Genomic DNA, 25,766 nt, shown 5'->3' with positions numbered 1-25,766 from the left:
TTGGGAGGGATATTATTATTATTATTATTATTATTATTATTATTATTATTATTTAGAATTACTTCTGGATTAGATATAAATTACTATAATTCATTTTAAACTAAAGTATCTCCCTTCAAAAATGCTTGAGCCTTGGCAAAGTTTACCAATTGAATGACCAGGTGACTACACTGTTCAAGAAACTGAAGGTTTCGCTCCATCTTCAGATGCAGTCTCACAAAGAGTGTGTTTCACAAGTTCTACCTGTGGGATCCTTATGAAATCTGATTGGGAGAAAGAAAAAGTGGTCGAAAGAAAGGGTCCATGCATGTTTAGGTTTATTGCCCATCTCCAATTATATTACAATAGTCACGGTCGTCACAGCAGTCAATTTTGATTTTGATGGCCACGTTCTGTTGTGTATATTCGTTTTCGATATCACAAAATGTACTAGTTACAGGTGGCTTACAGTTTTGACAGCAGTCTTGGTATATTACAGACAGCGCTCCTCCTAGAACGAGATCCAGAGAGAAAAGAAAGAAAGAAAGGGTTTGACAAATTGCCCTTCTTGAATAGGTATCTCATAAACTAAAGTATCTTAAAGGCACAGCTCAAATGACTTTTTTCATATATTTCATATATTTTATTTCCTATACTTGTACTGAGGCACACGAGCGCTTTGTGTTGTCAGTACACGCAAATGGCTGGCTCATTTAAGGCTATATTGAACTTTTATTCTCAATAATAATGGAACTCACAGATGGCGAATACTCTTTATTATTTGTAAAAGGAATCTTTATATGAGTTCGAGTTCATATTTTATTGTCCCTTTGGAGGCACACTGTATCTTTGTATTTTGGTCTTCCAGGCTGTCATGCTATATGGTTTAAAATTCTGATAATTTGTTTTGGTTGTTTGCACTTTTTGTGGTTGTCAAGAAATAAATTAAAAATAAAAATAAAAATAAATAAAATAAAATAAAATAAATAAATAAATAAATAAAGTGGATGGTGGGTTATTTCCCTCCCCTCTTAAAACCAGCCAACATAAAATGTCTAAAATTTGCATGTCCTCATGAGATACACCTTGAGTAAGCTACTTGCATTCTCCTTCCTCCAGAGATGAGATAAGGGGAAAAGGGTCCACTATTCAGAGAGGACTTTAACCCTGGCCCAAGACAAACATGCTTTACTTTGGACCAAGGCGTGCACCTTGCAGGATCAATCTAGCTTGTCTTTATGTGGGAGGATCCTGTGCAGTTTTTCTGCTTTGCAAACAGATTCCCTGCATGCAAGGAAGACATTCATGAAAGTGCAAAAACCAAACACCCAGGCTCAAATCCTCCAGAGTGGGAGGATTTGAGACTGTGCTGTGCGGCTTCAATAGCCAGGAAGAAGTAGATGCTTAACAGTGGGCTTCTGGGACTGTATTCCCCCCTCACCATCTTTTGAGAGAACACTAGTATTTTTGCAGCAAGAATTCCCTCTTTGTTTTATTAAAACAAAAGAAGAGAAAGTTTGGGGAGATGAGTTCCAACAGTTTGGGTATATGCAGTTGGAGCTCTGGAATATAGATTACCTTTAAAAATATGCGCAGTATAGCAGGCATGTGGTCCAGACGGCACTTCACAGACAGTTTCTTCACCAGCCTCACTGGTTAGAACATCGGTTTTGCGTTTCGTACATAACAAAGCATCTGCTTGGGAAGACAAAATGTACATGATCAAATCTCTTGCCAACCCAAATCTCAGCGAAGAAAGGACCAAACCACCTTAGCTGACAAATTTTGTTACAATACTTCATATATTCAGCAGAAAAGAAACCCTGAGGCCAGGGGTCATCCAGGTGAAATGTCACCCATTTTCATCATCCCTGGGCTTTCCCTTCTGGCTGAGTCACTGTCATGCCACTGCGTAAAGAATTTAGCTTTTGTGAGGAAGTAGAAACTCATCTTGACTGAAGTTTGTGGATCAAGGGAACAAGAGCATTGTTCTTCAACTATGGATCCTTAAATGTTGTTGGAGTGCAGCTCCCATCATCTCTGGACCCTGACCCTTGGCTAAGCTGACTAGGGAGATTGAGAGGATGTTATCCACCCAACAACATCTGCTGACCCAAGTCTGAAGAACACTAGACTACAGAAGGAAGGTCCTGTTCAGACATAACAGGGAAGTTTAAGCTGTGAGGTTGAGTGGGCTGACAGACAAGAAGATGAATGTTGTTAAGGAACACTAAGGAACAAAGAGGTTGAGTGACCAGAGGAAGTGATCAGAATGGAGAGAGGTCTTGGAGATGAGCCATGAGCACTGAGCAGTGTCAAGCAACAGGTTGCATCTGAGGCAGAAATCCTTGCACTAACAGCTGGCTTTGTTGGAACCTACCTTATTAATTTACTTTTGCCTGTACTGTGCCACTGAATTTCAGCAGAGAATTTTTTACACACAGCTGGATTGGATTGAATATTTGGCTAAATTTCCCTCATGTTTTTCTACAACAAACAAATATGACGCCTAAATTGGCCCTGCCATTTTTGCATGTGGAACAACCAATCTTCTCCATTTTTTGAAATGAGATTCCCTTCTTTGCCAGGTCTTTGCTTAGGAATTGCTTTCTGTGTGAAAATCCTTCTCCGATCCCTTGTCAATGGACCTTACCTCCAGATGTGAGGAGGAGAAAGGCAGAGATTGCAAGGAGCAGGATCTGATTCTTCGGGGCCATCTTGGAATCGAGAGGGTTCTGTGGTCACAGCACAGCTCAAGTCACACTGGCTTTCAGCAAACTGGAGAAGAGGCTTCCTTTTATCCCCATGAAGAGACATCTCCAAAAGAATCCAAGAGAACATCATGTCCCCTGAAGAGGATCAAAGAGACTGCAGTGTGGTCCTATCAGCCCACTTGTGGACAAAATAAGAAGCTATAAAAGATACAACCCCACAATTATAAGTGCATTTACGTGTATATAATTAACTATGAATCCTATTTTTAAAATTAATTTGAATGAGTTACACATTTCATATTTGCTCCAGATCCTGACCCAGAACTGTTCCTACTAAAGTTTATAAATAATGCCCACACATAAAACCATTCCCCACTCCAATGCTATCTTGGGACTGAATGTAATTGCATGCCAAGACCCCGAGGCTTCCCCCTTATGTTGAATAATGACAGATGGACACCATATATGGGCAAAATTTAGGCCACAACTTTCTTGGTTAGCCAATGTGAGCAGTATTGGCTTTGGGATTGGAATTGAACCAACTATATCTGACTCCTGCCCGCCTGCAGGAAGTCTCACAGGGGTTAACCACCAGCAGGGGGAGCCCTGCTGATGCACATCAACTAGGAGCTCCTCCAGGGTCACCGGAGGCTTCAGACAGGAACCACGACCCCTGGATTCCTTTAATGGAATACCCTTTTGAATGGGGGGGGGCGGGCAGGTGATGGCCACACCTCCCCTCCCCCAAACCAGGTTTACCAATGCCTAATGTCACTCAAGCTGAAGGCTCACCGCCTATACCCTCACACCTGCAACCAACCTCTAATGCCCTCAATGACTATGGCCAACCAAACATCATTTCCCCAATTGGAAAGATGTACACCATCAACATGGAACAAGGCCACTTTGCTGAACATAATGGTGGGGTACACAATCTCCTGACCCTTCAGCTCTTCCACCTTCCATGTCACCACTCAGTTCATGAGTTTTCTGGCCTAGTTAGTGGCAGCTGGACAAAAACTGCAGCGCCACACGTCTTTCCAGGAGCATTTGTCCTAATTAGTGTTATGTTTGGAAATGCTGTTGTCAACTCATCAAAGTCCCTTTTATTGCTCCAAGTCAAGTCCAAGCCTTTCCTGAAGACCAAGTTATACTCTCCCAGCCGCACAATCAAAGCAAGTGAGAGGGCCAAGTGAGCTATCCAAGAGAGCCAGTGTGGTGTAGTGGTTAAGAGCAGGAGTCTCGTAATCTGGGGAACCGGGTTCGCGTCTCCGCTCCTCCACATGCAGCTGCTGGGTGACCTTGGGCCAGTCACACTTCTCTGAAGTCTCTCAGCCCCACTCACCTCACAGAGTGTTTGTTGTGGGGGAGGAAGGGAAAGGAGAATGTTAGCCGCTTTGAGACTCCTTAAAGGGAGTGAAAGGCGGGATATCAAATCCAAACTCTTCTTCTTCTTCTTCTTCTATCCTGGCATTCACGACCAGCAGAAACTCTCCCCATCGCATTCCACGCCTTGATATCCAGGAAACTCGGATGTTATAAGGCAATTGCCACAGGATTCCATGGCCTTATGCATCACCTGCGTGAACTATTGGTGGGCGAGGTAGGTACCATCTTGATGTATCAGGAATGCACCCGAACCAGGGGGCCTAATGTAAATGTATTTCCTGGTGTCTTTAACAGGACAGGGACCTTATGTTCTGATGCTGTGAACCGGATAAGGGCACCTTTCCCCCTTTGGTTGGCTTTTGATTGATGGATGCAGACCACCAACTCTGAACTAGATAAATTTATGTCTTCCAAATGCAGCCCCCTAGAGGAGCATCCTGGATCACCCTCGTTAACAACTTCACTCACTCTTAGGGCGCCAAAGAGGGTAACAGAGAAAGCAACAGAGAACAAGCGAGAGTCATATTTTGACCAATAAATTACTCTTACTTTTTAAAGTATTTGGCAAAGAGGTTGAACGTGATAGGCCTTCAACCCTCACCGCTTGGTGGCTGCCACCTGCGCCATCCCTCAGTCGCCCTGCGGACTACAAATTCAGCACAGGGGTCCGTAAAATAAATGGATTTACTGAAGAAGGAAATAGCGGCTGACTGAATATTTAAAGTCTTAGCTGCGTGCCCCAAGTTATGCAGGTGTACAAAGTATTGAAGCACTTGATATGTGGTGGGAGGCTGACTTTGCCCAACGTGAGGCTTAATATTAATTAACAAAGCCCTGGACAACTTAGGTCCAAGGTACCTTATGGACTGCCTGAACCCTTGTATCCCAGCTTGATCACTGAGACTATCTACAGGATAGTCAGGAGGTCCTACACACGAGTAGGAGCCTGGCAGAGACACATGCTCAACTGGCATGTTCTCTCCCTCATGGTTCAGGAGATTCAAAAGCTTTCTTCAGCATGAACATCACAGTGACTGATACCTAAGAGGCATCAGCAGACTTCAGGATCAGCAGAGCATAGGCAGTCAGCATACAGACACAGCAGCACAGCATTTTGGCTAAACTATGTTTATTATATATACACACTCAGAGCATTGTAACCCAGCTCCTTCCTCTTTAGCATCAGACAGCAAAGAGAAAGAACAAAGGCCAAGCGTCCTACATCATGGAAACACAGTAATACAAACATCCTGTCTCCGTCACTTCCCACAATGTGGAATGAAAACATACACCGTCATGTGATTAAAAACAACCCCATGACTGCAACACAGGAAAAGAATCCTAACACACTGATCATTCCTTGAGTTTGCAAGCTTCATTTGGCAGCAAGAAGAAACCTAGCCCTTATTGCCATCGGCTCAGTCTTGTGGAATACTTTGCAAATTGTCACTTGCTGATCCAGTGTGTTTTTGCAGTTAAACTAGGACAAGTAGTTTGAGAGACAGAGAGATTTATACATCTGCAGATGACATGTTCTCTGAAGAACTCTACTTCCAGAGTTCCTTGTGCAAGTGCAGAGATAAGAGGAAGAGGAAGGAGAAAGTACCATAACATTAGGGACTGTGGATGCTGTTGAAATACAATTACAGTGGTAAAGTAATGGTAAGGTAAAGGGACCCCTGGCCATTAGTTCCAGTCGTAGCCGACTCTGGGGTTGCGGCGCTCATCTTGCTTTATTGGCCGAGGGAGCTGGCATACAGCTTCTGGGTCATGAGGCCAGCATGACTAAGCCACTTCTGGTGAAACCAGAGCAGCACACGGAAACGCCGTTTACCTTCCAGGCAGAGTGGTACCTATTTATCTACTTGCACTTTGACGTGCTTTCGAACTGCTAGTTTGGCAGGAGCAGGGACCGAGCAATGGGAGCTCATCCCGTCGCGGGGATTCGAACCACCGACCTTCTGATCAGCATGTCCTAATTGCCGCGTCCCAATTACAGTGGTACCTCGGGTTAAATACTTAATTCGTTCCGGAGGTCCGTTCTTAACCTGAAACTGTTCTTGAAGCACCACTTTAGCTAATGGGGCCTCCAGCTGCCACCGTGCCGCTGCTGCGCGATTTCTGTTCTCATCCTGAAGCAAAGTTCTTAACCTGAGGTAATATTTCTGGGTTAGCGGAGTCTATATCCGGAAGCGTATGTAACCTGAAGCGTATGTAACCCAAGGTACCACTGTACTGCTAGTGCTGCTCTCCTCTACCCATGTGCCTCTAATGTCTTCCCCAAATCTGTTGTGGAGGGTTGGTGGGGGGGGAATGCAGAACACATTGGGCAGTAGCACAGAAAAAGGAGAAAAGTGTTGTTGCACAGGTGCAAATCCTTGCACTAGTGGGAAGGCTGCATTGGATCCTACTCAATGATTTACTGAATTGTGACCTCTTCACACATTATGCCTGTTTTTGTGCACACAGCTGCATTGGATTAAAATAAATATTTGGATATGATATTTAGAAGCCCCCTTTCATTTTTCTCGAACAACTACTCTTCGTTTTTATCGGTCACATGATTCTTTTGCCTGCCCGGTTAAGTTCCAGTAAAATGAATCTCTTAGGAATTGCTTGCCACTCATGAGTGCAAATTCTTCTTCCACCCCTCTTCCCCCGGTGTGAGGAGGAGGAAGGTACAGATTGCAAAGATCAGGATCTGTTCCTTCAGGGCTAGTTCAGAATTAGGAAGTTTCTGTGGGTTCATGTGGGTCACTTTGGCCTTCAGCAAACTGGAACAGATGCTTCCTCTTATCTCCACGATGATATGTCTCAAAAAGAACCAAAAAGGATATCATGTTCCCATAAGAGGATTAAACACAAAGTAGAGTGGGCCAAGAAACCATAAGCAGCCGACTCATGGACAAAATAAGCAGCACCATTGGATTTGTTGTTGTTGTTGGCATGCGTGTTTCTTGAGAGACAATGGAGTGCGCCCTTGGGGGTGAAGTCAAACCTCTGTGTTAGCACCAAAGTGACCTCTTTGGGGGGCAAGCCTGGGCAGTATGTATGGAGGTCCTGGGGTTCCCAGATGATAAGACCCCCCCTTTCAGTTTCACTGATGGGTCCAAAGAGAAGCAGTGCAAAACAATTGGCACCAGCATGGCTGCAGGAGTTGCTGGAAGGAGGCATACAAGACTCCATCCAACCATCTTAGGGACTGCACTCTGGATTAGTGTAAGGTTTACTCCCTAGCCTTTTCTTCTCCCCACAATATCTTACAAAGCAGAAGAGTTTAGGATAAGAGTTTTCCTTCTTTTTGATGGACTACTTTTCTAGGTTGATGAGCCCCATCTACCTCTCACTTCCCTCTACAGTAAGAGCAAAACCACCTTCTTGACTGTTGGATCATCTCTTGATCTCGTCTGTATGGTTAGCATTTTGCTTCTAAAACATAATTCCAACCAATACTTCCAAATAAAGCAATAGCTTGAATTCTTTTTGGTGCATGGAAGCATACAGATAAGTCCCGAATGACTTAATTTGACTGCAGTCCGTGCTTCCTTCACTTTTACAATCATCATTTCTCCTATTTTGTTGTTTAGTCGTTTAGTCGTGTCCAACTCTTCATGACCCCATGGACCAGAGCACACCAGGCACTCCTGTCTTCCACTGCCTCCCGCAGTTTGGTCAGACATTTCTCCAATACCCTCATGTAATGAAGACCTGCTTCCCATTGCAAAGAAGGTGCAGAAGGGCTGAAAAAGGGTGAGTCCTTATTATCTCCCCCATAGAACTCTCTCTCTCTCTCTGTGTATGTGTGTGTGTGTGTGTGTATGTGTTACAAGGAAAATTTGGATCACAGTAGTCTAGATTATGCACTGAATTGATCCAGTTAAGGCTGATTGAGGCTTTGATCGGAGTGGGTTGAGGCAATGCCTGGTCAGGCCCATCCGGAGTGAAGCAAGGTTGTCAGAGGGTGAAGGGCTGCATCTTGTCTCAGCCACCTCCTGGTCTTCTACCATGATGCATCTTCTGCAGGACAGGAAGGCTTGCACCATTTGGGATGACAAGGACAAGATGCCATCTCAGACTGGTCTCAGCACCACTCATTGCTCCCAGCCTGTTCATCCTCGCTGCCACTCACATCAGCACATTTACTGCAGCTCTGACTCCTGTTGTAGAGTGTGGGAAGCAAGCTAGGGAAGGTGTTGGTGGCTGGAGTGCAGCCTGTTAGGGACCACAACCATAGTATTTTCCTCCTTGGACACAAAGTCCACAGCCCACTGCAACTCCATCTTTCCCCCTGAACTGACCATATGTTTAAAACCCTGATTAACATTAGGGCTGCTCCCTGTTTCATTTTGGGACATAAATCCAGGTCATGCTGGGTCAGCCATGGATCACCCCAGGTCAGATCAGGCCATGCACAGCCCTAGATAATGACTTTGTCTCCATTCCACCCAGTGCTTTCCCCCCCAGGGGGTACTCAAGGGTACACAGTACCAGCACCTCTTTTGTTGTTGTTAAAAAGTGTGGCACTTACTGTAACAACATCATGGCGAGTACCAGCACCTATTTTTCTAGGAAAAGAACACTGATCCCAATGTAATTCATTGCAATGAATTACAATGACTGACATATGAAGGGGAACTTAATTGATTCCCTCTGTCCAGGGCCCCAAAGAACCAGTGATTCTGTATCCAATGAGTAGAGAGATTACAACAAAGAAGACAACCTGTAGTTTTTATCCTACAAGTCCCAATTCACAAAAATAATTGCAAAAAGATTAAGTAGAAATAAGCATTTATTATAGAGAGAGACTTTGTCCACTTTCTAAACAGAAAGAGCTCATTAAATTAGGAAACACTGTGCTACCAGTTGCTTCTCTGGCTACCAGAGCATGCTCAAAGTTCTCTCCATGCTGAAAGCTAGGGAGATCTGGCCTTCATGAAAACAGGTCTGGGCATGCTCAGAACAGACAGATGATTCTATCAGGGTTGTTGGGGCATTTCCTTGGAATGTCCTCTTGACAACAGGAGAGAGAGAGAGAGAGAGAGAGAGAGAGAGAGAGAGAGAGAGAGAGAGACTGCTCAAATGGGGTTGAAAAGTTAGCAGTCCTCTTAGAGAAACATGGAAGGGATAATAATAATAATAATAATAATAATAATAATAATAATAATATTGCAATACTTTTGGATTAGGACTGGCAGCAGCATTTTCCTCCCTTCCTCTGCCTTCAAGATATCTGGAGCTTAAATTATAGGAGCACAAACACACTTTCTCTGTTCTAGTGAAGGGTCTTGGCCAGTAACTGATTGTTGAGAATATTTTCAACATCTAAACTTTAGCCTCAATTCCTCACCCCTTTTTGGTAATGGGGATGCAGCTTAGGCCCTGGTAAAGTGTAACACCCCACCTCACTGTGAAGTGCTTGGGCCCTGGTAAATTTTAGAGATAACATTGAATTATGGGTAAAAAGGAAATGTTTTTACAGTAACTGGGTGTAATTTAGACACTGCAGAAGGATTACTCTTGAACGAGAAACTAATGACAAATACTATTGGCAAAGTTTAGTGACTGAATGACCAGGTGACCACATTGTTCAAGAGACTGAAGGTTTTACTCCATTTTCAGAGGCAGTCTCCTTTTATCTCGATAATGACACGTCTCAAAAAGAACCAAACAGGATATCATATTCCCTTAAGAGGATCAAACACAAAGCAGGGTGGGCCAAGAAACCACAACCAACCCACTAATGGACAAAATAAGCAGCACCATTGGATTTGTTGCTGTTGTTGTTGGCATCCATGTTTCTTGAGAGACAATGGAGTGCGCCCCTGGGGGTGAAGTCACACCTTTGTGTTAGCACCGAAGTGACCTGTTTTGGGGGGCAAGCCTGGGCAGTGTGTATGGAGGTCCTGGAGAACAAGACCCCCCTCTCAGCTTCACTTATGAGGTCCAAATGAAAGCAGAACAATACATTTGGCATAAGTATGGCTGCAGGAGTTGCTGGAAGGAGGCATACGCCATCCAATCGTCTTAGGGACTGCACTCTGGATTTGTTTGCGCCTTAGCCTTTTCTTCTTCCCACAATATCTCACAAGGCAGCAGAGTTTAGGATAAGAGTTTGCTGCATGGAAGCATACAGATTTGTCCCAAAGGACTTAATTTGGCTGCAATCGGTGCTTCCTTCACCTTTACAATAACCATTTCTCCAATAAACTCATGTAATGAAAACCTGCTTCCCATTGCAAAGAAGGTGTGGAAGGGCTGAAAAAGAAAGAGTGAGTCATTGTTATCTTCCCCCTAGAATCTCCCCCCCCTCTCTTTCTCTGCCTGTGTGTGTGTGTGTGTTACAAGGAACATAAAATTTGGATCACAGTAGTCCAGATTATGAACTGTATTGCTCATGTACAGGACAATAATTATGATTGGACCAAGAGATTGTAATGCTAATGACTCTGAAACTAAGAGAGTATCGGATCAGGCACTGAATTTTCCTGGATTGGATTCAACTTCCATATGAAAGTGATGCTTTTTTAAGGTCATGTAGATGAATGCAATTAAGCAAGCATTGTCCTCATTCTAAACAGGAGCACGCATTTGATCCTCCACAACTTCATTTCAGACATAAGGACTTTGTGGAGAGTGGAGGTGCTTGCTTCTCACTGCTGATCTGTGGGTCAAGGGTGGTATACAGATTATAATAACAGCAGCAGCAGTAGCAGCAGCAGCATGAACCCAACCTGCATCTTGAAAAGAATGGAACCATTTGCACAGTCAATTAAAATGCATGTATACCTTTAATCCTTATCCCCAAAAAAGAACTTGTCACACCAGGAAGAAGGAAAAGGCTGGTTTATTACATGGAAAAGCAAAGAATGAATATGTTCTGCTTTAGACAGCCTGTTAAAAAACCTGCAGGCAGCAAAATGATCATGGTTACATCCACACACCTTATTTCTGTAGAGCAAAAGTGTCCCTAGGTACCTAAAAGCCCAGAGGATGAGCGCAGGGACAGGACGCTAGCCGGTCTCTCCATAAAAGATAGGAAATGTATTGGAGTCACAGAGAAGGACACTGACAAACTGGAACGTGTCCAGAGGAGGGCAACCAAAATGGTCAAAGGCCTGGAAACGATGCCTTATGAGGAACGGCCAAGGGAGCTGGGCATGTTTAGCCTGGAGAAGAGGAGGTTAAGGGGTGATATGATAGCCATGTTCAAATATATGAAGGGATGTCACATGGAGGAGGGAGAAATGTTGTTTTCTGCTGCTCCAGAGAAGCGGACACGGAGCAATGGATCCAAACTACAAGAAAGAAGATTCCACCTAAACATTAGGAAGAACTTCCTGACAGCCCCAGGGAGACAGCACACCTCCCGAGACATCTTGTCAGGCCCACAGATCACTGCTTCTGTTCCCCTCAGTAGGCAATCCCCTATCACCACTACACACCTCCTCTTAGGTTTGGTTGGGGTTCTTCCGTGATTTGCAGGTGGCCAGTGGATGTAACAGGAATCTATGGTTGTTGGCTATATACAATAGGAACTTTCCTCCATGAGGCTCCCTTGGAATGAAGTGAACAGAAGTTGATAACAGGTGTGCCTGTTTTAAAGAGCCAGGGCACATCCCAGACTGAAAAAGGAGACAAACGAAAGGAGCAGACCATATGCATTTGTGGAGGGGTCTTCAGATGGCCTTCATACCTGTCTACATGTCCCTGTTGCAGAAATCAAAACCATCGCAGCAGATATTATTCACCATGAACTTCTCCTTTTCATTGCTAACAGATGTCAACTCATAGCCAATGCCACACATTTCATCATTTTCAGCGCAGTAGGTCAGTCTCCATATAGGTTTCTTATCTATGAGGGTAGTGCGTAGAATCAATTGGAACAGAAAATGAGTACAAGCATTAATGTTTCTGTTCCCTGATTGCCATTTATACTTCATATAGTTACTTATGTTTCAAAACACATTCCATACAACCCTTTTTATCATCAAAACAGTAGGGGACACTTGCTTCCATTGTATAGATGTGATAAAGCAAGGAAAATTCAGCATTGCACAACTGAGAGTGCATTGATACCTCAGCTGTAGGTCACAAAAATGTTTTGTATGAAGCTTCAATCCGTAGCATATCCAAGTAAGAAGGATAAAGTGGCAAATGGGATGTTTTGCCCCATCAAATAAACCAAAGGGCATGGAACTGCTGTTTACTACTGTGCCAATTCACGTACCAATATCTGAAATCACTGAAATTTGCATGGGCAATATTTTACACCAATGTTTACCATGGCAGTGGTGGGAAGGTCTATGGCAGGGGTCCTCAAACTTTTTAAATAGGGGGCCGGTTCACTGTCCCTCAGACACTGTTGGGGGCTGCTGAGATAAACCCGGTGGGCCTGTAGTTTGAGGACCCCTGCCTTAGAAGGTCACAACCTTGTCATGAGAGGTTGTGATGGGATGAAGAGCTGCTTGTGTGTAAATTGCAAGTCCCTCAGAGTTTGAACAGGTTCTCAAACCTCTGCCTGTGACGGAGCCCCTCCAGCATGGCTGCGTCAATCGCTAGCAGAATCCGAAAGTGGTTGCTTTCGGAAACGTTTCCAACATAAAAGCTCCTTAACGGAAACACGTCTTCTGGACTCTCTGCGTGACAGTTTCCGGCGAGGAACAGGTGTCCCTGTTTTCGCTGGAAGCATCTCTGAGCCATTCCTCCGACTCTCCTTCCCTTGACGTTCCTGTTCGCCCCCTACTGGTTCCCTCTTCAGGTGTTACGTCTCTCTCTACCTCAGAGAGCCTTGGCACCTCCTGTCCTGCCGATGGCAGTTCCCTGACATCCACCTCCCCTCCAGGGCCCCCTTCACCCCCTCCCGTCTCCTCCCCTACGGGTTGTGAGGAGGTAAAACCCCGGAAAGAACCTTCCTCATCGTCTGAAGTTTCGAACACCTTTCTCCACTTGTTGTGGTTCCTAGTCTCTCGGTACTCCTCGTCATCTGAGTCCGTTCCTTCTTCCAACTCCGACTCCGCGAATCCTTCCAGTTCCTCTTCCTCGTCTGTGGTGCCGAAATACTCCCTCCTAAACCTTGCTACCGGCTGTGGTTTCCTCGGGAATCTTTGGTGGAACGTTTCTGTTAAAACCTCGTCATTGACCTCCTCTGCAGTCACCCAGGTGTTTTCTGACTCCGGTTCCCCTTCCCACGCCACTAAATACTCCACCTGATTGCCCTTCCACCTGGAATCGAGGATTTCCGCTACATGGTTACTGCTTTCCCTCTCTTCCAAGACCGGTCCCCTGGTGTGCTCCCCTTCACCTCCCCCCTTGTACGGTGACAGTAACGACCTGTGGAACACTGGGTGCAATTTCATGTGGCTGGGTAACCGGAGTTTGAAAGCCACTGGGTTGACCTGCTGAATGACCTCAAAGGGTCCCAATCTCTTGGGTCTTAATTTTTTACAACCCCCTTTGAACGGCAACCCTTGGGTGGACAGCCACACCTGATTCCCCACCCTTATTGTTTCACCTTCCCTTCTGTTCTTGTCTGCCTGCTTCTTATATTGTGCCTTGGCCCTTTCTAAGTTGAGCTGAAGCTGACGATGGATCGCTTCCATCTCTTCTACAAAATGTTCGGCCGCTGGGACGCTCCATCTCTCGCCTCCCTCCCCTGGGAATGCCCTGGGGTGACACCCGTAATTGGCCAAAAAGGGGCTCATTCCTGTGGACACATGCTCCGCATTGTTGTAGGCAAATTCTGCCAGCGCCAGCTTTTCGACCCAATCATTCTCTCTGTCATTGACATAACACCTCAGATATTGTTGGAGGATGCCATTTGCTCTTTCCGCCTGCCCGTTGGTTTCACGGTGCCGGGCAGTCGAAAAATTGACTTCCACGTGCAGCAAGCTCATGAGCTTCCTCCAGAACCTGGAAGTAAATTGTTTGCCGCGGTCTGAGATCACCCTCAAGGGGGCGCCGTGCAGCCGGAAGATGTGTTCTACAAACAACTTCGCTGTTTCTTCCGCTGTGACTGCATGTGAACATGCTACAAAGTGGCACATCTTAGTTAACAGGTCCACTACTACCATAATGGCCGTTTTCCCCTTGGATTTCGGCAGATCCGTCATAAAATCTATTGATACCGCCTCCCAAGGCCGTTCTGGCGTGGGTAATGGTTCTAATAACCCTGCCGGCGCCCTTCTTTCCCCCTTGGCCCTCTGGCATTGGTCACACCCTCTTACATACTCCTTTACATCTTCCCTCACCTTGGGCCACCAAAATTCCCTGGTGACCATCCACATGGTCTTGTGTTGTCCAAAATGTCCCGCCGTGGGACTATCATGCAACTGCTTGAGTACCCTCCCTCTCAATTCACCTTCTGGTATATACAGTGCCCCTTTGTAATACAATGCCCCGTTTCTTTCCTCAAAACCCTCCGGGCTCTCCCCCTCTCCCCTGAGACCTCTGAGTTTATTTTGGGCATATTCGTCATTTTCCGTTTCCTCTACCAGTTCTCGTCTCCCCACCAGCGCCGCCCCACACACCCAGCGGTCCTCAGGAATGACATGTCTTTCTTCGATTGCCCCCTCCCCCTCCAAATACTCTGGTTTGCGTGAGAGAGCGTCCGCCCTGACGTTCTCTGGGCCTGGTACATAACAAATCTCAAAGTGGAATTTGGAAAATTCCTGTGCCCATCTCACTTGTCGTTGGTTGAGTACTCGAGCTGTTCTCCAATACTCCAAATTCTTGTGGTCGGTGCACACTTGCACCTTGTGTTGTGCCCCAATCAATAAATGTCTCCACCTCCGGAACGCTTCGTGAATGGCGAGTAGTTCCCTGTCATACACCGTGTAGTTCCGCTCGGACTTATTCAGCTTCCTCGAGAAAAAGGCACACGGTCTCCACTCCGCCGTATTTCTTCCCGGCTGAAGAAGTACCGCCCCTACCGCTCTGTCTGACGCGTCTGTTTCCACTCTCATGGGCTTCTGTAGGTCCACATGCAGAAGTTGTTCTTCCGAGGCGAAAGCCCTTTTCAGTTCTTCAAAAGCTCGCTCTGCCTCCGCCGTCCAAACAAATTTCTTCTTGCTACTGAGGCAGTCGGTGATGGGCGTCGTCAAGTGTGCAAAGTTCTTAATGAACTTCCGATAAAAGTTCCCAAACCCCAGGAATCTTTGCACATCCTTCTTGGTCTTCGGTGTCTTCCATTCCAGCACCGCCTGGACCTTGCCTGGATCCATGGCCAATCCTTTGTCTGACAAGCGGTACCCCAGGAATTCCACCTCCTTGGCATGAAACTGGCACTTCTCCAGTTTCACCCACAGCTGATTGGCTTGCAGCCGGCCCAACACTTCTCTCACGTCCCTCACATGCTGCTCTTCATCTTCGGAATACACCAACACGTCATCCAAAAAGGCCACACAATTCTTGTAAAGTAACGGTCCCAAGACGTGATTGATAAAACTTTGAAAGCATGCGGAGCCGGCTTGGAGACCGAAGGGCATTACGAGGTATTCAAATGCTCCCAAAGGGGTGAACATGGTGGTCTTCCATTCATCCCCCTTCCTTATGCGTATCAGATTGTACGCCCCCCGCAGGTCCAGTTTTGTAAAAATCTTCCCCTTCCTCACCCTGGTCAGAATGTCATCAATTCGGGGCATAGGAAAGGCCAGGGGTTCCGACACGGCATTTAGGACCCTGAAGTCAACTACAAGCCTCGGCTTATCTGTGGTTTTTTTGTCCACAAAAAACACTGGGCTGCCCCCCACCGCTCGGGACTCTCTGATGAAACCTCGCTTCAGGTTTTTGTCAATGAACTCCCTCAGCTCCTGCATCTCCCTGTCTGACATGGCGTACAGCTTGCCCACTGGGAGTTGAGCCCCAGGGAGTAGGTTGATTTGACAGTCAAAGGGTCTATGCGGCGGCAGTTTGTCCGCTTCTCTTTCGCTAAATACGTTGCTCAGATCTGCATATTGCGGAGGCACCTCCCCTTTATTCATTACCTCCATCCCAGCTAGGGTGAGCCTGGCTCCCCCTGGATCCTTCCCCTGCTTGCAGTGTTCTAGGCAATGCGCTGACCCAAAGGAGACCACCCTCTGATGCCAGCCCACTAGAGGATCGTGTAGTGCCAGCCAGCTCATCCCCAAAATGATGGGAGCTCCTCCCAAGGTGGCCACATTAAACGCTATCCTCTCGGTGTGCCTTGCCACCCTCATTATCATGGGGACTGTCTGTTGGTTCACTTCTCCTCCCAACAACTCTCTGCCGTCAATCGTGGTCACCTGCAGGGGTTTACTTAAGGGGAGGGTTTGTATTTGGTGCTCCGCTGCGAACTCCTTACTCATGAAATTACAGGAGCTGCCTGAGTCCAGAAGGGCCTTGATCTGTAGGGGGTGTCCGTTTGGCAGCTCTAGCAACACCTCTATCACTAGAGCAGGTCTGGGAGGTTCTGGTGAGGGCACTTTCACTGCTTTTGAGCCTGGCTGCTGTGCCCCGACGGCAGCCAGGCGTTGGCTTTTACTTGCTCCTTGCTTTCCTCCTCCTCTCCCCCAACAGCTCCTGCCATGCCTTGCCATTCCTTTCTCCGTGGACAGACTCTGGCAAAGTGTCCTGGCTGTTGGCAGAGATAACATTTCTTGGCGCTCTTTCCCTCCTTCTTCCGCCCTTCACCGATGTTTGAAACTGCGCGCGCACGCGCTGTTCCCACTTCCATCGGCTCTGCCGGCGGGAAAGGCTGCTCTGGAATGTCTGGAATGCGGAGCTCCCTCCAACGTTCTCCTTTCCCCTCCCGCTTCTCCAAAGCCCTCGCTTCCTGGCGCGCTCCTATGGCCAGCGCAGATTTAGTCAGCTGGTCCATAGACTCCGCTCTGGGGGTCCGGGAAAGTTCATCTTTTAAGGACGAAGAGAGTCCTTCTTCGAAAAGCATCTGAATGGGCTCCGCAGACAGGTCCCACCCCAATCTATGAATCAACATAGTGAACTCAGTCCAGTACTCACGGACAGTCCGGTTCCCCTGTTTGCAAGCCATTAACTGCCTTCGCACCCCGCCCTGCTCAATGTCGCTGGAAAACATCAGGTCCATGGCACGAAAAAACTTCCTTGTGTCCTTTAGGATCTCATTATTTGCTGCCATCAAGGGTCTAACCCAGTCCTTCGCCCCTGATTCGAGATGGCTAATTACAAAAGCCACTCGCGATTCCTCATCAGGGAAGTCATCAAATTGCAGATTGAGAGCGTATTGCATCTCTGTCCTAAAAGCATGATAGTTTCTGGGGTCCCCCCCAAATTTCTGCACCAATCCTGGCATCTTTCTGGTGAGCGGGGTGGCTTTCTCCTTCCCCCTCTCTGCATCCTGAGCCCTCCTCTCTTCCAGCCTCGCCGTCTGCAAGGCAAGCTGGATTTCCAACGTCCTGTACCTTTCTTCCAGGCTCGGACCTCCTCCAGCTGCCCCTGCTTCTCCGGTTCCTGCTGGTTCGCTCATGATGCCTCTCCCTGGCACAAGCTAGCTTTCGGTGACTTTCGGATTGCTGTGATGGGATGAAGAGCTGCTTGTGTGTAAATTGCAAGTCCCTCAGAGTTTGAACAGGTTCTCAAACCTCTGCCTGTGACGGAGCCCCTCCAGCATGGCTGCGTCAATCGCTAGCAGAATCCGAAAGTGGTTGCTTTCGGAAACGTTTCCAACATAAAAGCTCCTTAACGGAAACACGTCTTCTGGACTCTCTGCATGACAGTTTCCGGCGAGGAACAGGTGTCCCTATAGGAGGTCCTGAGACCTCCCCACTGTTTTCGCTGGAAGCATCTCTGAGCCATTCCTCCGACTCTCCTTCCCTTGACGTTCCTGTTCGCCCCCTACTGGTTCCCTCTTCAGGTGTTACGTCTCTCTCTACCTCAGAGAGCCTTGGCACCTCCTGTCCTGCCGATGGCAGTTCCCTGACATAGGTGATGGCCATTTCCTGTTTGTCTCTAGAAACACATGGTACGCACAGGTACACTGCCTCTAAAAATTCTAAAGTTCCATTTAGCCACCAGAAGCCTATGTAGTGTTCACATTACATCTGACTTAAGAGCCAGGCTCAATTTTTTTTTTAAACAAACCATCACCAACACCATCACTAAAAGAAGAGCACAACTGGGCTTGACTTAATGTCAGCCGCGGAAGAGTCATCCTCGCCCCTCCAGCTCCATCATTCTCATCATTCTCAGCCCTCTTATCCTGTTCCTCATAGGAACACCAGATGAGCCCTGCTGGATCAGGCCAATGGCCCATCTAATCCAGCATCCTGTCTTCCCAGTGGCCACCCAATGCCTGTGGGAAACCCCCATGAGCAGGATTCGAGCACCTTCCGATTCCCATCAACCGGCATTCAGAAGTCCTGCTGCCTCCGACCCTCCCAGGACACACGCAAATAATCCCCCCCCAACCTCACACTTTCCACGTAGCCTTGGGCACAATCTCCCTCCCTCCCCAACCAGGTGCCTCTTGCAAGTATGACTAGAACAAGCCCCTTCTGACCCCCACCCCTGCCTCAGCTTCCTTTCCCCCAGGCCTACCAGAAACATGGCTCTATCCATGTTTTTACTTGCCTTCCCTCCATGCTTCGCCATATTTCTTAATTTTCCTCTGTCTCTCATGTAGAGGCACTGTCAGGAGAAATGGTGGGATAGAAATCAATATACAATGTGAGGGTCCTGTTCCCACCCTCACCGCCTCTTCCAGGCTCACGCTTCCCCAAAATTCACCTCAGGTGGAGGAGAGGGAGGGCACCCTTTCCCCCTGCCCTGAAGTTGGCGACATCAGCGCCACACCTGCCCCCCGCCGCTGCTGCCAGTGAGGAAACACAAAAGCGCCGGTGCATTACCTGTCTACACCCTTTCTCTTTTTATTTTAAATTTCCATGGAGCCCCAGAGAGCAAGGGCTCATGCGTACCTCACCACCCACTCAGTCAGTCCCCACACGCTGAGGTAAACCCGGTGCAGTGTTTTGGCCAGCGGGCTGGATTTATAAGCCTGGCGGACCAGATCCAGACCATGGATCATAGTTTGAGGGCCCCTGGTCTATGGGAACAGTTAACAATACATCCAGGGAAGGATGAGAGATTTCTGATACTTCTCAGTGGCTTCAGATGTCAAAAAAGCATATCTGACGGGAAAATCTAGCATTTAATCATAGTGAATTGTTTCCCACAGATTTTGGAAGGGGTTGTTAAGCAATCTTTGTTTATCGTATAGATATATGTCTTCCTGTATGCAATTCAACGTAGAGATCTGCATTGTATATTGGAAAAAATCTAGGAGTGGAAAAAGGAACCAGCCCCACCAATTACCCTTGGGGTGAGATGGTTAATGCTGAGGATATTGTCTCCACCACCATCTTTCCTGGATATTTATGCTCCTTTTGCACCCCCCCTTTTCCCCAGCTGGAAAATGGTACCGCCTATTGCAGCTACCCAAACTACTGCAGCTGCCATTTCAAAATTGGGAGAGAAGGAAAAGCTTATAGACTTTTCAAAGGTGTCCTGCAAGCAAACCTCTGGATCCCAACACCTTGGAAGTCCTAATGGGGCTCTTGCCCCTCCAAATTGCATCCACTTTGAGCAAAAGAGGGAAAAGTTATAACCATTGCTATATTTGCCTTTATCATGAATGGGAAGCACTGAGCTTCATTTTATACACAGTGACTCAAGAGCCAGATTATGGACTAAAGCAGTGCTAATTTTCTGGGAAAGGTTGTGCCGGAAATCACCATGAATGCCTTCCTTGTTCTCTTATAATGGCAATGGTATCTACCTGAGAGGGGTCCAGCTGAAAAAAAGTTCTGGACTAAAGCACAGAGAACACAGAGGACAAAGAATGCAGGTAAAAGGTAAATCTTGGGATCCTTCTACACTTACCGAAAGGCCACATTGTATAGACAAGACATCTCCCATTTTTTGAGTTGGTTTCACAGGTTTTAGTAACTTCATGTGGAGTACGTGAGTTGGATAGTTCACATTTCAGGGTGTCTGCTCCAAAATAATAATAATAATAATAATAATAATAATAATAAAGAAAAAAGAAAACAAATCCCCACTATTGTAATTAAAGTATTGAGCTTTGAGTGAGAATGAAAAAAATAACTTTTATTTGGTAGCTCTTTGCACTGCATATTCTCTACATGGCTGACAGCACAGAAACTCTAAATCAGAGAAGAAGAAGAAAAAGCTAAAGGTAAACGACCCCTGACAGTTAAGTCCAGTTGTGAACGACTTTGGGGTTGAGGCGCTCATCTCACTTTACTGGCCAAGGGAGCCAACGTTTGTCCACAGACAGTTTTTCTGGGTCATGTGGCCAGCAGGACTAAGCCACTTCTGGCAAAACCAGAGCAGCACACAGAAACACCGTTTACCTTCCCACCAGAGCGGTACCTATTTATCTACTTGCATTGGCGTGCTTTCGAACTGCTAGGTTGGCAGGAGCTGGGACCGAGCAACGGGAGCTCACCCCGTCGCGGGGATTCGAACTGCCAACCTTCTGATCAGAAAGCCCTAGGCTCAGTGGTTTAGACCACAGTGCCACCCGTGTCCCATAATCAGAGACACCTTAGCCGAAATACATACAAAAAAATCAAGACTTTGCAATGCCCCGGTTTTCTTGAGGCAAGGAACTTACCTCCAAGTTGAAAGTAGATGACAACATAGAAAGCCAGGAGTATGATGCGAACTTTGGGAAGCATCTTGGAACTGGGAGGATCCTGCTCACCACAGTGGAGCTCCAGGATACAGAGGAAGGAGTGCTGATCTCCTTTCACTTCCAATAGGATGGACAAGCTGCTTCTTCTTGTTTCATTTGCAAGGCAGCTACTCAGGGACCTCAGAGATCATTCTGTCCCTGTTCCTTGCTTAAATAGAGAGCATAATGGACCATAAAATCACAAACTGGCCATTCGCATGCATGACTGGACTCAGAGGCAGAGCAAGGTGGGGGCAGTGGGGGCGGCGTGCCCCGGGTGCCATCCCTGAGGGGGGTTGACAAAAGCCTGGCCAGTCCTGATCACGGACTCGTGGAGCGCACCCCCCCCCCAGCCTGGCCGCTGTGGCAGATCATGCCCCCTGGCCTGGGAGCCATGGCAGAGTGCGCCTCCTGGTCTGGCTGCCAGGCCAGATCGCATCCCTGGCTGTGCCGCCATGCTAGATTGTGCCCCCCGGCCAGGTGTGATCACCCCGCCCCCTGTTTCGGGAGTCACGGGGGGCAGCATGCCATTACCCTGTGCTCCTGCCTGGAGGAGGTAAGCAGGCAGGGAAGGGAATGGGAAAGAGGCAGGCGAGCAAAAATGTAGGGGGGCGGGAATGGGTGCTGCAAGCCCCATCCCGTCCCTCCCTATGGGCACACTGTCCCAGGTGCCAGAGAGGCTTCCTCCGCCACTGTCTGGACTCATACAGTGTCGTCTGAGTTGGACTCAGACAGGGACAGTACAAGATGTTAAGCAAGAAAAGTGGGGAGAGAGAATTCGCACGTGTGCTTTATTGGTTATGGTTGTCCAAGTGATTAAAAAACCCCCTACAGTATAGCCCATAGTCCAAATAATTATTACCCACACTTGTAGTAGAACCAACCAGCCTGTGAGTGGTGAGGGGGGCAGCATTAGGTCAGGGGTGACTTTTACTGCCCTGAATTCTCCCCATCACCCAAATTTCCTCCTTCCTGGTTTCACAGCCTGTGAATGATGTCAGTGGAGAACATATTGGAATCAGGAGGATTGTGTTGCCGCAGCAAAACTCCAGGATGCAGAAGGAGGAGCCCTCATCTACACTCAATTTCAGCAAGATGGATAAACTTCTTCCTTTTATTCCATTGACAACATGACTGCACAGGCACCTTGAGGATCATTTTGTCCTCCAACCTTGCATGGGTGAAGAGAATTGTGGGCTATGAAATCACAAACTGGTCACTCATATAGAGTACATAGGTGAAGATTGGGCTGATGGGTTGTAATGTGCATGTGACTAAAACAGGGCTTGTACAGGGTGCATTCCTGTTCTAGAAAGAAATGCTTATCTTATCTCGTGCCACAATGTTCTTGGAGATACTGTATTACACTCGCATCCAGTAAGACAGACAAGCTGCTTCTTTTTATCTCATTGAGGACATGGCTGCACCGGCACCTCAAGGGTCATTTTGCCTCTACTCGTTGCATAGGCAGTGAGTCTAAAGGGCTATGAAATCACAAACTGTCTGTGTATGTACAGTGGGTTGAGACACAGCCTGATTAGGCTCATCCGGAGTGAACCTCAGTTGTCAGAGGATGGGGGGCTGGTCATGCAGTGGGAGTGGAAAGGAGACCTTGCATCTTGTCTGAGCCACCTCCTGCTCTTCTACCACGAGGTATCTTCTGCAGCACAGGAAGGCTTGCACCATTGGGGATGACAATGACAGGATGTCATCTCAGCCTGTTCTCTTCAGCATCGCTCACTTATGCTCATTGCTCCCAGCCTGTTCAGCCCTTCTGCCACTCACGACGGCACATTTACTCCAGCTCTGACTCCTGTTGCAGAGTGTGGGAAGGAAGCCAGGGAAGGTGGTGGCAGCAGGAGTGCAGGATGAAAGAGGATCAAAGAGAATACAGCGTGGTCCAATCAGCCCACTTGTGGATGAAATAAGCAGCTGTGATACATACAGCCCCACAATTATGAGTGTATATAATCATGATTAATTCATGAATCATATTTTAAATGAATTATAGCAGTCCAGAACTGATCCCACTAAAGTTTATAAATTATTCCCATATATACCAGTAATTTGGGATAAAAACATCCCCCCTCCCATATAAAAGCATCCCCCCTCCATTGCTATCTTGCAACTGAATGTTATCTGTAAACTTTGGCAGTACCCAAACATTCAGAGGAGGGGGAACTATGACTAAATTTTAGGTATTGCTTGAGAATATTTATGGAAACCTATTTACTGATATTTTATCTCTCCATCTATTGAGCAGATCACGTGAGAATTCAGCTATCAAGCTGAGGATTTGGGTACCTGGCTGACAACATGTCATCTGCACAGAGCGCCCGTTTGCTACCAAGTCAGGTCATGTATTAATAATTGACAAAGCCTTGGACAACTTAGGTTCACGGTACCTTAGGGACTGCCTGAACGCTTGTGGACACATGGTCCACCAGTAAGGTTGTCTTGTAGTTTGAGAGACAGAGAGATTTGTGCATCTGAAGAACTCTACTCCCAGAATTCCTTGTGCACGTGCAGCAGCAGCAGGAAGGGAAAGCTGGTGAGAGGAACAAAGCACCATAACAATAAGGGACAGTGGAGGCTGTGCTACTAGTGTTTCTGTTAGCGCTGCTCTCCTCTACCCATGTGTCCCCAGTGTCTTCCCCACATCTGTTCTGGAGGGTTAATGGGAGTGGAGATGCAAGACACATTGGGCAGTAGCACAGAAAGAGGAGAGAAAGTGTTGTTGCACAGGCATAAATCTTTGCATTAATGGGATGATTTTGCTGGATCGAAACCCTGTGATTGACTGAATGGTGCCTTCTTCACATATTATGCCAGCTTTTGTGCATTCATTGCTACGCACTGAATTTCACCAGAGAGTTTTTGCACACAGCTGCAACAGATGGAATTAAGTATTTAGATAGATTCCCCCCTCCCCCATGGTTTATTTTATTTTACAGCATAAAAGAGAGAGAATGGAGTTTGTGGGTGAAGTCAAACCGCTGTGTTAGCAGCACTGAAATGACCTCCTTGGGGGGCAAGCCTGGGCAGTGTATATGGAGAACCTGGGCTGCTCATATGAGAAGACACCCATCTCAGCCTTACTGATGTGGTCCAAAGGAAAGCAGAGCAATAAGTTTGGCACCAGTTTGGCTGCAGGAGTTGCCAGAAGGAGGCGTACAAGACTCTATCCAACCATCTTAGGGACCCCACTCTGGATTTGTGCAGAGTTTACTCCTTAGTCTTTTCTTCTCCCCACAATATCTTACAAGGCAGCAGATGTTTAGGATCAGAGCGATTAGCACATCTATGGGGTGATTTATGTGCATGAAGGAAATGAACTCCTTCTCATGTCCAGTTTCTTCAAGGAATCCTTTCATATGCATCTGCTTGGCCTTGTTTCTCTCTGCTCTTAGGCAGGTGTGCTTTTTGTCAGCTCCCCCATGACAGCAGCTCAAATAGCACAGGCAATATGCATGGTACTGTAGAATGTGATGCCCTATGGACCACACGGACTATAGACCATATAGTCCGTATGGTGAGGGCGTTGCTGGTGAACAGATAGACAAATATTGTTTGCTTTCATAACCAAACTGATAGGTTTTTGCCTATCAGCTAGGTCAGGCATAGGCAAACTCCAGCCCTCCAGCTGTTTTGGGACTACAACTCCCATCATCCCTAGCTAACAGGACCAGTGGTCAGGGATAACAGAACTTGTAGTCCTCAAACTTCTGGAGGGATGGAGTTTGCCTATGCTGGAGCTAGGTACACAAAGCTCCTTTCATTAATATTAGGAAGTTGCATTCAGTCCTTGACACCACTCCAAAAAGGGCAATAAACAGAGTACACAAAGCACATTGTACTTATTTAAATGGTCCAGTTGGAAAGCAGAATAATCCAGCCTGACCAGTGACCAGTTTCTGTCTGTCCCCATAAAATGTACATCCACTATCATTTTCATCTGCTGTAAGAAGTGTACCGTTGCAAAAGTGTACACTTACCAATAGACCACATTAATTGGCAGCCCAAGAACTAGAAAGTTCATATCAGGTCAGTGGATGGCCAACCTGACTACTTGGTTGATTTATCAGGGTGCAAAAGCACTGTGCGAAAATTTTCTAAGAAAAAAATCAGCTGCCCCCCCCCCCAATTTTGGAGCTCTGGGTTACCAGATCTTGTTTCCAAGATGAAGCCACTTTAGAAGGCAGAGCAAAATGTGGCCCTCATTTCCTTACTACCCTGTTCAATAGAGGCTGCTACACAGTTGGACTGGGAGGGCAGAAGGCAAGGAGACAAACACCTAATGGAGCCAGAGTCAGCGACAGGCAGACTTGCACCCTGATTGGCTGGAAGAGATTGTTGGGGCAGTTCCCTATCCACCCAAATAGATCAGCCTCGGCTTATGTCATTTATAGGCTGTGAAACCAGGAAAGTTTTGGGTGATGGGGAGAAATAATAATTCAGGGCAGTAAAAGTCACCCCTGACCTAATGCTGTCACTATCACCCCACTCAAGGGCTGGTTGGTTCTACTACAGGTGTGGGGAACCATTATTTGGACTATGGGCTATACTGTAGTGTTTTGTTTTTAAATCAGCCACTGAGACAACCATAACCAATAAAGCACACATGCTAATTCTCTCCCCCCCCCCACTTGCCTTGCTTAACACCTTCGTCTTTTTCAACGTTACTTTTTTATTATGTCTAATTTATTTATTGAAAATCAAGTTATTTTATTTATGGCTTTTGACACCCGAGATGATTGACACCCGAGTGATCTGATTGAACTGTTTTTAATTCTGAATTTCAAGCTGCTGTAACCCACCCTGGGTCCTGCTGCTGAGGGGCAGAGATTAGGAAGGAGAGGGCGTCAGGAGGGAACCCATTTTGATAATTGCTTTCTTCCGTTTCATTTTTCATCTGTGAGTATTTGCTTTTCCTTAAGTAGCTAATGAAAACAGCTTTAAATTTCCTCAGTTTACTGTTTACAGTGGCCACTTGTAAT

The 25,766-nt window shown here is 46.8% G+C and overlaps 1 protein-coding gene across 2 annotated transcripts; it reads right to left on the bottom strand.

Annotated features, from left to right (window-relative positions):
* Positions 1–300: 300 nt before the first annotated feature.
* On the bottom strand, positions 301–2,855 carry LOC310673766 (uncharacterized protein). Of its 2 annotated transcripts, none has more exons than XM_083432346.1 (3): positions 2,633–2,855; positions 1,558–1,674; positions 301–490 (listed from the first exon to the last, which is right to left on the bottom strand). In XM_083432346.1, the coding sequence occupies exons 1-3, from the start codon at positions 2,694–2,696 to the stop codon at positions 318–320; spliced, it is 354 nt and encodes a 117-aa protein (XP_083288472.1). In that variant the 5' UTR covers positions 2,697–2,855; the 3' UTR covers positions 301–317. The 2 variants fall into 2 exon arrangements, with proteins under 2 accessions (XP_083288472.1, XP_083288471.1); XM_083432345.1 differs by having other exon boundaries at positions 1,558–1,677; positions 2,633–2,854.
* Between the last annotated feature and the right edge of the window lie 22,911 nt (positions 2,856–25,766).

The sequence above is a fragment of the Podarcis tiliguerta genome (genome assembly GCF_965153285.1).
Source record: "Podarcis tiliguerta genome assembly, chromosome: 3".
In the NCBI taxonomy this organism is placed as follows: Eukaryota; Metazoa; Chordata; class Lepidosauria; order Squamata; family Lacertidae; genus Podarcis; species Podarcis tiliguerta.
Note: the sequence above shows the minus strand (reverse complement) of the source record. Positions and strands in the feature narration are given on the sequence as shown.

What these genes read in the sequence shown, in the direction of transcription:
- LOC310673766 (XM_083432345.1), bottom strand. Translation starts at nt 2,696, where the DNA reads ATGGCCCCGAAGAATCAGATCCTGCTCCTTGCAATCTCTGCCTTTCTC. An exon ending in TCTCCTCCTCACATCTGGAG is followed by an intron (nt 1,678 to 2,632) that starts GTAAGGTCCATT and finishes TGTCTTCCCAAG; the next exon opens with CAGATGCTTTGTTATGTACG. An exon ending in TACTGCGCATATTTTTAAAG is followed by an intron (nt 491 to 1,557) that starts GTAATCTATATT and finishes ATCTCGTTCTAG; the next exon opens with GAGGAGCGCTGTCTGTAATA.